At 31.1% G+C, this 12,306-nt stretch overlaps 1 protein-coding gene across 4 annotated transcripts in view; it reads left to right on the top strand.

The window, feature by feature from the left end:
- LOC126820879 (semaphorin-5A) overlaps nucleotides 1–12,306 on the top strand; it is a 61,488-nt gene that overhangs the window by 43,127 nt on the left and 6,055 nt on the right. For all 4 annotated transcript variants that reach the window (XM_050549021.2, XM_050549020.2, XM_050549022.2 and 1 more), the window contains 11 exons: nucleotides 1,468–1,567; nucleotides 2,453–2,555; nucleotides 2,772–2,870; nucleotides 3,811–4,024; nucleotides 6,388–6,476; nucleotides 7,713–7,745; nucleotides 8,245–8,411; nucleotides 10,449–10,584; nucleotides 10,712–10,851; nucleotides 11,431–11,635; nucleotides 11,990–12,066. In XM_050549021.2, the coding sequence (XP_050404978.1) occupies nucleotides 1,468–1,567; nucleotides 2,453–2,555; nucleotides 2,772–2,870; nucleotides 3,811–4,024; nucleotides 6,388–6,476; nucleotides 7,713–7,745; nucleotides 8,245–8,411; nucleotides 10,449–10,584; nucleotides 10,712–10,851; nucleotides 11,431–11,635; nucleotides 11,990–12,066 (1,363 nt within the window). The remainder of the gene's footprint in view (nucleotides 1–1,467; nucleotides 1,568–2,452; nucleotides 2,556–2,771; nucleotides 2,871–3,810; nucleotides 4,025–6,387; nucleotides 6,477–7,712; nucleotides 7,746–8,244; nucleotides 8,412–10,448; nucleotides 10,585–10,711; nucleotides 10,852–11,430; nucleotides 11,636–11,989; nucleotides 12,067–12,306) is intronic.

The following is a 12,306-nucleotide window of genomic DNA, read 5'->3' as shown; positions in this document are numbered from 1 at the left end:
GAACCTTGATGTGAACTCTCAAATGACAAAAGTTATAATCTGATCAGTAGGCCTATGAAATTGTCCTGTAAATAGATGCTCCCAATTATCTACAAAAGAATAAATATGCGATAACCCATGTAGACCGCTCAAATGATTAAGCTGCTGTGGGTTTATGTCTCGTTGTCTGGCAATCTATCTTTATTTTATAACATAAACAGACATAAACATAAACAGCATAGAAGTATGGGGATAATAATGTTGCTCATATTTTTGATAAACTACTGAAGTGTTTCAAACTATTTCACTTTCAGGCAAATTTCTACTTGCCCAGCTTACAATCATCTTGAATCAATTAAAGACTGTATGCTTATTAAATATGAATTATGTAAGATTTAGATAAAGAGCTGGTCATTCTTGCTATAATACTTAAAAATGAATATATTGAAAATGTCATTTAAATTACTTTATTCTGAGAAAAGTTAAGAGTATTTGAAGATATAGCATAGATTGTCTTGATTATCCAATTTATTGTTACAATTTTAGATCTCACAGGTGATCTAATCCATTTAAATCTTGGTCACCAGAAGGTCTAGCTAGAGAGTTGATTATAGGCTTGAAATGCGAATAAATGTCTAGATAGTAGTTTATATAACATAATATAGGAAGCCAAAATAAAGGTAGATTTAGCTCTTACATAATGCATCTTTAATAAAACAAAAGTATTTTTGAAGATTTATCCCTGAAGTATATCTTGTAGTTTATTTAAGTGCACAGCATGTTTGAGCAGTTTATTAAATGCTCCTAGTTTTGTTTATTTGTATAATTTTGGTTAACACATATGAATCCAAGATCTCGAGGCTTACATGCACTCCATGCCTCATTTTAGGTTTATACATCTATATTATTCAAAGAAAACATATGTTTCTTTCTGCCACACACTTCATGTCATATCTCATGTACACTGTATAAGTTTATCTATTTATATAATTGTCTTGTATATTGAAGGTTTACTTTATTTGTGACGTTCTTAAGGATGATTTTGTGGGATGAGTTTCACATTATGTAATAATTTTATTCTAGATTGTTAATTTCATTAAAAATCAGTTGTCTTGTCTGAAATGGGTTTGAATATCCTCCCCTAACTAAAATATCAATAAATAAATTACTGAAATAATTGGGCTTGACTCAGTTCCCATTTACACCATCACACTTTTTAACCGGATCAAGACCACTTCTATTGGATAGGCCAGTTTCTGTCTGGTCTCATTATGGTTTAACTGGTTTACACTATTGACAATTTTGTTGAACAGTTCAAGGGTGAAAACACTCCATTTTCATAGAGTACATAGGGTTATTGCTTATAGAGGGCTTTGATATTTATAATATTTCAATCTTCAGCTTTAAATGGCTCTATTATTAATTTCACAATCAAGACGTTTCTGTTCATTTTTCCTAAAATTACAATTGTTAATTTAATTTTTTCAGATCTCATGTCCCAAGTCAGTGTATTCCAACATAATGATATTGAAGGCTATGTACAGTTGACAATAGATGATGAACGCAATCAACTTCTACTTGGTGCACGGTAAGTTGGAAGAATGAAAAAATATTTCTTTTCTAATTTAATCATTGAAAGAGAGATAGGGGGTTTATTGTCCACACAACACAAACTAGGTTATTTTGGGAATAGCATTTGGTATATCTTTATTTCAAGAATTTGCTTGCACATATGGGTTGTTAGAAGTGGGAAGAAATTAGAGGACGATTATTTTCCTTGTCACATACATTCCTGGGATTGATACCATGACACTTGACTCAGTGACAGACATAATGATCTAAACTGCGCACATTACACTAATTGGGCACCCCCACGCTACCATTTTATATGCACACATTGAAATGGGGTCATACAGTATTTTTGCAACCCCTGTCTGTCTGTTGCCTGTGGATTTTCTAGAGGCTAAAGTTATCCTCCGATTGACATTAAAATTATACACAGCATTTATGTTCATGAGACGGAAAATTGATTTCCAATAACTCAAACTGCTAAACTTATCATCTGATTGTAATACATTTAATCAACTGTCTGAAGCTTTAGAAGACCCCAAATGAAAGAGATGGACTATCATGTGACATGTTTTGTTTAAATAAATTCAATATATCAGCAACTTCCAACAATGAGATTTGACTGGACGATAAAAATAGACACACTCGGTCAAAAATCCAATGTTAATCCAACCATTTCTCGGGCCACTGCTTCAGCAATATAGAAATTATTTCTGATAATTACTTAATGAGTTGCTATTCTTGATCAGTTGTAAATGCTTTCATTACCTACAAATTGATAAATGTGTGACAATTTTTGTGGGCTTCTCAAACAAAAAGCAAACTATCTTAATCAGTAGATATAATGATCTGATTTATGGATACTATTTGTGATGATCAATGGTGTTTTTCTTTTCCTTTTTAGGGATTCACTGTTCCGACTTTCTCTTGATGATATATCACAGATTGAAATGGCCAGATGGATGCCAAGTGATCCAAAAGCCTGTATGTTTAAAGGACAAGCTAAGGTATGATATATTTTGTATTAAATGGTAAGATTTTGGAGAACCAGCAAGTGAAATGAAAGATTACATAGTATATAGATGCTTTTCATTGAAAAAATGTATTTATTTTTTGGGACATTTGAAGAACTGCCATTGAATATCTCCTTCGATGGTTAAACTAAACAAAAGTATGTGTATTATCATACATAACCTATCTGACTGGATTTCTCTGTTTTTCAGGATAATTGTCATAATTTTGTAAGAGTTCTTTTACTACATGAAGACATGGTGTTTACTTGTGGTACCAATGCCTTCGATCCATTATGTCAGTGGAGACTGGTAAGAAATCTTGATTCAGATATATCTTAACACTTGTTTCATATAGACATTATATTTCCTTATGCTATTTGCCATAGGCATATAGATTGAACAAATTCTCTCAATCAGTCTTATTAAAGGCTTGATAATTTTCACTAAAATTTTAATTTATCCAATTGATTTGTGATACGGAATGGAATTGAACTATTTTTGGACTAATATTTCTATTAGAAATTAAACTTTCACAATATTGTAGTTTGCAAGGGATTCCTGTAGTGCTCAATGATACATCAAGGCTTTAAAATCAGACTGTTCTTTTATTGCTCTCTGCTTATTATCTTAATAATGGAAAACCATACGGTACATAACAACGTTCAGTGGACACTTATCTAGCCAATTTTGTTATTGGTGTGAACCAATCACAGTAGCCATAGCCAAATTTCTAAGAGAACACAAAACTGACAAGAAAGTAGTTAGATCTTCATATAGAGTAGTCAACCAAAAATATTAAATCAGAATGTAATAAATGTCTAATAAATGTTAGATATTAGTGATTGCCTGGTATGTTGTCAAGAATGGTGTAATTTTATCTTTTTTAAGCTGTCAGAGATTTTTTTGTTTTGTCTATATTTGTGGTGAATACTTCCAGATTAGGTTTTTAAAAACAGATTATTCTGACTAAGCACAGATTTGTTTTGATGATTAATACACATGTTATGCCTGACAACCTATATTTATTTTTCTGTGATGTTTATGATGATGGTAGTTCGCACCTTATTGATAAATATATACAGATGATGTAAAGACACCTGCTACTTATTACAGGTTAAAATATATTGCATGTAATTACTTTCTTATATTGCTACTTAAAAGGTGTAAGAGAATTACTTAATCACTTAGAGCAAATACTTTTTTAAGGTAAAGTACACTATATACACATTTCAATGGATTTCTTTTTTAGGCAGACAATTTGTCAGAAGTAAATCAATCTATTGATGGTCGCGCCAAAAGCCCATTTAATCCATACCATAATGCGACAGCTTTAATAACTAAAAATGGAGATCTATATACAGCAACTGTAGTTGACTTCGCAGCAACTGATCCATCAATCAGTAGAAATCTAGGACCATCAAAACATTTACGTACAGTTAGATCCAACTCAAAATGGCTGAATGGTAAGGAGTTATTCCCTCGACTAACTATTCCACAACTAACAACGTCAAGATTTCAAATAGAAAGTGTTTATCTCCCAGATGTGTCATAACTATAGCCCATGAATTTTTATATGCCCACATTTTCATGTAGACCTATGGACCTATTATGCCATTGCCCCTGTCCATCCATCCATCCACAATTTGTTTGTGGACACTCTACAAGTCACTATTTTTATCCAATTTTGACAGAACTTGAAATATAGGTCTATCTCTCAAAGATCTCAGATCCTTTCAATATTGGCATGTATCGGACCATAATTCATGGATTATGGCCCCTGATTGTAAGAAAAATCATGTTTTTAGCTTGTGGACACTTTAGAGGTCACAATTTTCATCTGATTTTGATGAACTTGGAATGCATGTTTATAACCCAAAGAACTAGGTTCCTTTTGATATTTGCATAAATAGGATCATATCTTCCTAAATAATGGCCCCTGATTGTTTGAAAAATCGTGTTTTTAACTTGTGGTGTAAAAATATGGTATATCAATTTTGATCCAATTTTGATGAAACTTAAATGTTTATATTTCAAAGATCTAGGTCCCTGTATATATTCACGCATATCAGACTGTAACTTCTTTTTTTAGCTTGTGCTTTGTGCATCTCTTGCAAAATGTGAGCGTATCTTGAATGGCAACCGCTTGTTTTTTATGGTAAAACCAAATTCTATTCCAATCAGCATAATGATAATTTAATTTTCACTAGCTGAAATATTCTGCCCATTTTTGTAAAATCCACCTTGGCAAGAGAAACTAAATGATCTACAATATAATTATTAAAATATATACCCCCAAAGACATTTTGATAAAGCTCTACTATTTTTATTTGTTAGTACCAATACCCATACAGATATGTCAAAGTTACCAGTGTTACCTTATTTAGAAATTCACAGCGTCATCATCTGATTTTTTTTCAAGCATATTAAATAATTTAATTTATGATGATCATTTTAACTAGTAGGTTCTGCACATGAATGATATTCAATTTTATTTAATCCAGATATGTTGAAAATTTTCTCATGGATCAGTTAGAGACCCCCTTCCTTTCTCATCTAAGTTAATTACCGGTACTATCTAAAGGAAAACATATGGATAGAAAGTGAAAAAAAGACTGCTATGTGTTGAATTATATTGAGATCTATCCATAAATAACACCAATCCCGCACTGAATATACTTCTGTATCATCAAAAATGATTTTAATAAAGACCTGTCAAAGACACTCTGCTTTACCTTATAACAGATGTTTTAAAGTTCATCTGACAAGAATAGATTCTATAATCCCCTGTTTATTACTAAATATTGTTTTGATAGTACAAAAATGTTTTCATATAATACGAAAATAAATTTATTAGTTTCAATTCCATAAGTTTGGTTTACCTAAAAAACCAGTTGATTTAATATTTCGGTATTTTGTTAATGGAAGTTCTAGTTAATTTTAGCAATTATTTTGGCGACTCATGTGATTAGTTTGCCTTTAATGATTACTTTGATTATCTTTGTTATAAATTTCCTTTTGTTTCAATGACTTGGTAAACCATGACTGCTTTTGAATTTTAGTATGCCATTTTCTGAACATAATGGCAAGGACACTGATTTCTTTCAGAAATGCTTCAATATTGTGTGGCATGAAAATATTTTCAAAAGGCATGTAGGGATTCAGATGGGACAAAAAAAAGAAATTCTGGCATAGGTCAGCATTTCAACCTATTCTGCTAAGAAAAAATGTGACACAAAATCATTTTGTAGTATTTTTAAACAAACAAAATGGACATGAAATGTCCTTTTATAAAATGCATTAATGTAGCTTTACAGGAATTGTGAAAATAGACACTGATAAAATGTTTACAGAAGCCTGTGTAGTCACAGTTCTTACAAAATGCAAACCACTCTGCCCACATTTTAAAAAATTATAATATACAACTTCCTCAGTCTAAATTGACCCACTTTACTTACATCATGTGAAAAATCTTGATAATTAAAATGTAAAACAGTGTAGCGAATGTATTTCCTGTGACACACATTCAAGTTTCATATCAAATAACTAACTGTAGGCAATATTTAATGGGTACATGAATGTACTAAAATGACTTAATATATTACAGTGGTACCGGTACTTGAAATTAAATTTAGAAAACCTAGTTAGACAGACACATATATATAGATCATTTGTTTATAAAGGGAATCAAATTTTTGAGACCAGATATGAATTTAAAATTGTTTGTCTTCATGTTTTTAGCATTCTTGATGCTTTGTTATATATCTGCATGTCTATTATCCAGACACCCTAGGCAAAAATAAACCACCTGTTTATTTCACTATTACAGAGCCTAACTTTATCTCAACATACGAAATAGAAGGCTTCATTTATTTTTTTTTCCGTGAAACAGCTGTGGAATTCATCAACTGCGGAAAAGTAAGTATATTTTGTTGATTATTTACAAGATTACAAACTGGTTTTTTTTTTTAAGTGAAAGGTTATTTACATGCATATTGCCATTTTACTTTTTTTATGCTGTCTACACCATCTGTGGATGTGTATGAACATACCTTTCATTTTACAAGGAAACATAATTATTATGACCTCTATCTTATTCAATATCTATTTATCAATTACATGATATTTGAAAAAAAAGGTCTTCTTGTAATACTGTATTTAAGCCTTATAGTTTTATCTGATAAGAGGAACTAAAGTAGGTTTAGTTTGTATCCGGGTTTAACAGTAAAACATCAGTGTTTATTTTTCACTTAAAAAACAGATTGTTCTTAACTCTTATTTTTTCTTCTCTAAAACATTTCACATTTGATTAAATTTGTCTAATAAAATGCGTGGTTTCAATTCCCCGGTTGTACGTGACAAGGAGTAGGGTCGCCTGTCCAACCTCGTAGGTATTCTCCAGGTCCTCCGGTTTCCTCCCACTGCTAAAGACCCCTATGTGCAAGCGAATTATTGAAATAAAACTGAACCATATGTTAGTTCCGAAATTACCTAGTTTGTGTGGAGTAGACTTAAACCCCATCTCTCTCTCTCTCTGTCTCTCTCTCTCTCTCTGTGACAAGGATGTTTGGCTTTGTTTTTAGAATTCAGTAAAGTTCAAGGACGTTTGGCTTTGATTTTAGAATTTTTGTATGTCTCCGGCCCACTTGATGTAAAATTTTGGTTCATGTGGCCCCTGAAATGAAATGAGTTTGAGACCCTTGTGCTAGATCATGATTGCCATGGAATCCAACTAAAGGGAAGCAACTTTGTTAAAGCAGACATGTTGTGAGAGATGATCAAATCTCGCTTTGTTCTGTCATTTTATATTGTGTATAATCATACTGACAACTATATACTATACTATTGGTTACTAATTTGATACAATAAATATCCAGTATCATTTCACAATCAATATTTTGTTTTCTTTGTATAATTGATAATGTCTGTTACATGTGTCTAATAACCAGTAAAAGAATACAACATAGACAATCCAATATGACCAAGTAAATGTCAAAGGCCTTTACAAGATGGTTCAAAATAGGCCATAACCTGAATGTCAAGATTAATACAAAACTGCTATGTGATAACATCAAGACAATGATAAAAGAGTTGACCACCAAATTTTACACACCAATTTTACAGTTACTAATGTATGGTTTATTTCTTTTCTAGAAAATTTATTCAAGAGTAGCAAGAGTTTGTAAGGTAAGAAAATAATTTTAGAGAAAATCAATCGCGATTTGAAAGTGGTATCAAATTATTTAAGTAGGGTACTTATAGGCCTAGAAACGGAACCTCTACTAGTGACTCTCAGTGTTTTTTTATAGAAGTTTGTCATTATAACAGAGCAAATACTATTACATTTACCTATGTGAAAATGGCCCTTACCTCGATTTAACAATCAAATTTGCTGTTGTATGAAAAATTTTGTCGCTACATTTGGGGTGGGTATGTTTGATTGGCTCTAATATAGTATAAAATTACATTATTGTTGTGAATGTACATGCATTAATAAACATGGGCTGGAAAGATGAAATAAAAGAGCTCTAATCTTAGCCAAAAAACAAACACATTAGATTTATTTCAACATATTTAGCAAAGTTCTTGCACCTACTATAGACCCAGTACAATACACAAACTGATTTTTTGTTATTCTGGGCTCGTTGAATTTCACTACTCAACTTACATTTATAACTTATTTCAGAGTGATAATGGCGGTAAATTTTTATTGGAAGATAACTGGACATCATTCCTTAAAGCCAGAATGAATTGTTCTATTCCTGGTGATTTTCCATTTTATTATGATGAATTACAGAGTACTTATTATTCTGAACAAGAAGAATTAATATATGCCATATTTACAACACCTCCGTAAGTTCTAATTAAAAGTTTATCTCTGACATTTTATCAAACAAATATATTTGGAATTTTTTTATGTCATAAACATTTGATCCAAAGTTACAAATTAATTCTAGCAAAAAACCCCTGTACAAATGCAATATAACCCTATTTATTTAAAGAGTAATTGATTGAAGAGAACCCCAACTGCACCTACCTTTTACAGTCTTCAGTAAAATAACTATCTCTGGTAGAATAAGCTTATTCATGGAAATTCTTACCTTAGAATTCAGTGCATCAGAAAGCAATAAAAGGTTAAGAAGTTATTCCCTTTGTTGATGATACATGAAACTCAATCGATCACTGTGATGGTGAGATACAACGAAGACTTGTTTTGACCACACATGGCCTCCCTTTCAATCTAGAAAGCCGTAACTAGTATCTATAACGGGGACAGATCACCAAATGACTGGATGACCAGAATCCCTAAGATGCAACTCACCGAACATATGTAGAATCTTCCCCCAGATTTCACACACCATTAAGTAGATCCTAAGTAATTATGAGTAATGGGGCCTTAAAATTTGCATTCTAAATTTGAAATGGTGTGGTATGTAAGTTTATATTTTTAAATTGTGAATGGTCCTGTAACAAATTTAGTTTTTACAGATTTAAGAGATATAAGATATGTGCATTGTTTATTGAAGTGTCCTTTGCATTTGTGGCAAACCATTGTTGCAATGAAAATTTGTTGGATGGTTTTGATAAGGAAAAATATCTGAATTTGGGAAAGTTTAGTTTAATAAGGGAAAATATCTGTATGTTGGAAAGTTTAATGATGAATTTTTTTCTTCTAAACACTTTGTTTTCCATAATGGTGGGGATTGGTATGTATTTTTGGTGGGTGGAGTGGAGAGGTGCTGACCTGAATTATAAGCTAACTTCTAGGCCTACCTTATAAGGATTATAACTTCTATCTGTTTTCATGTTTTTTTGACACCATATTTGTGTTTAGTTAAAAAAGAACCCAACAACATCCTTTCATGACACAAGTCTCCAGTCAAATGACACTTGTGCACAAAAAACTGCACATGCACATGAAGGCTAGCAGACGCCGGTGTCTGTTATATAAGGGAGGTAACTCTGGTTTCAGATTTGTTGGGTTGATATTTTCATTATTTTTTAAATATAAATGTCACATTATTATTCCTTAGTTTTGCTTTCTAAATTTCCATTCAATATTTATGAATTCATCTGTGGTCCATTGGGGCATAATGGTGTAAGATTTGGTCTTGAATTCAGGTTTGATTTATTTTATTGTGGAAGGTCTTCTCTTGAAATATTAGGCCTACTGAAAGTTAAGATTTATAGCTGTGGATATTTAATCATAGGGAGAATTACAAACAGTATGCCAATTGTAATTGCAATACCTCTATATAAGATAACTGACCTTTATAAAAGTTCATTGGCCTGAAAGTTCATGTATTTTGTACACGTCTGGGAAGAATGGTGCTTTTTAATCATTTTATATACTCATTTACCGTACTCTAAATAGGAAATATTGTTTATCCAGATATACTTCAAGCACCTTTATTTATTTTCTATTACCGGTACTTCACAAAAAAATGTTCTTGAATTTACGTTGCAGAAGGAAAAAAAAATAAATATTGCAAACTCATTAACCTGCAGCGATGTCATCCCACTCAGTGATAGTGCTGATCAATGTGACAGTGTGCAATCAAAGAACACATAAATGAATATCTAGGCATATACTAGTTCATAAATATATTGAATATTTGATCAAATTAAATTCAAAAGTAGGCCTACTAGAAAGAATGTTTTAGTTAACTACTCAAAGCAGAAGTGGTATCAGTTGTTCTAGAATGAGTAAGCATACTCTGCCTGGTGTAGGGTTGTTGTCATCAATAGCTAACGATGAAAAGTGTGTAGGAGCTTAGTGAGCCTCAAAATTGGTGATGTAAAGAAATGTTTTCCATCTTTCAACCTTGGCCACATTTTTATACGTTAACATCATACTTTCAGTCATTTGAACCTGTTTATTTATTGCAGTAACAGTATTGCAGGTTCTGCTGTGTGTGTGTATAATATGACAGCTTTTCAAACAGCATTTACAGGTTCTTTTAAATATCAAGAAAATGCTAAATCAGCATGGATGAAACATGATAATTCCAAACCTATGGAGAGGGTGAGTACCTGGAATTTTTATTAACAATTTATTGTGGTAATAAATGAAATTATTGAAATATTGTAAAGATAAAACATTGATTTTTATATATTTATGTATATAATGGTTTGGTTCATGTATTTTTCAGTGTCCAAGTCATGGTAGTAATAGTAAAAGATCACCAGAGATGGATGGTGAACCGTTAGTTTTAGCTCAACAATATCAACTCATGAATCTAGCTGTACAACCAGTTGATCAAGAACCATTAATTCATAATGATAATGAAAGGTTGGTGGGGTTTTTTTTTTGAAAAATCTAAAAATTAAATATTGAAACCTTTAGTGATTATTGTGTTGACTGTCTCAAATTTTACACATTAAACCCTTCCTTATCTCAAAAATGAAATCTTAATAGATAATATAAGTGTTGTGGTAATACCCAAAAAACAAAGCGGAAATGTAAAGAAGTCTGATTTAAGTAGCCTATACACAAAATCAGAGAAATAGCCTATTTACCTTGTCTAAATGATTCATCTCAGAATATTGAGTCGTTTTAAAATATACAGTAAAACAGATTATTGGGGTTATCTTTGAGTGCTTTGATAAACGTAACTTTTTCATACCATTGTATATTTAATCCTTATACAAGTGAAATAACTTTTACACAACTCTCCTGCAAAAAGGTCATGATTGATAAAGTCAATTATAGACACCCTTATATTACATTGAAAAATTACTTTGTTAGTCTCAAAATAACCTGAGTAGACTGTTTATAAAACTTTCATTATCTTTATTGCCCTTTTCCTTTTTTTTTTAAAAATACACCTCATATTTAGTTGATTAAACTATAAGTTCTTTTTTTTTCCAGATGGACACATATTGTAGTAGATCATGTTATTGGTAAACAAGGACTACATGATGTTATATTCCTGGCTACAGAAGATGGTAAAATACTCAAAAAAATGCGTTTAAAAGAAGATTATATGAACATTACATGTCTGATCGAAGAAATTAAAATTGTTCCTAATGGAGAGAAAAAACCTGTTAAAGCTATGAAACTTTCCCCTGATAAGGTATTGGTGTTTTTCACTTTTGTAAAATATATTTTATCAAAAATGTATACAATATCAACAAATCTAAAACCATTGATACTGCGTAAGAAGAAAGCCAAACATTGTGATAAAATTGTGTAGATTATTTCAAGAATAATCTGATTTCTCTTTGCTATTGTCATTGAGATACAAAGATTAAACTCTTTTTCAAGGCACATTGAAACAATACACAAAGTTGAAATTAAGTTTTTTTGCATGAATTAAAACCTGTGCAGAGATTAAAAGAGAATAACAAATTAAATATTATTTCTTGATTGTTATTGAATGATAACTGTATAATCAGATACTGGATTTGTTTTTTTATTTATTTTTCAGGGTGCTCTATATATTTCTACAAATAAGAAAATTATTAAAATACCTGTTAATAGATGTAGCCGTTTTACAGATGAAGAGTAAGTAATTCCAATCAAAAATTATGTTACCATTATTGTCTCTTACCGGCAAGAATCATTTGATAGAGGGAATAAAATAATTTCTAATTAGCATTGTATGTTGAAACAAATTGACAGTATTTGTAGAAATTTTAGGTTTACAGTGCTGGCCTGGCATTTTTTTTCACTTGGACTGATATTTCAATTAATTCATAATTATTATGCATAGATTTTATCATCTTGTTTGAGTATTTGACATAG

This window comes from Patella vulgata, chromosome 5 (genome assembly GCF_932274485.2).
Source record: "Patella vulgata chromosome 5, xgPatVulg1.2, whole genome shotgun sequence".
Taxonomy (NCBI): Eukaryota; Metazoa; Mollusca; class Gastropoda; family Patellidae; genus Patella; species Patella vulgata.
Note: the sequence above shows the minus strand (reverse complement) of the source record. Positions and strands in the feature narration are given on the sequence as shown.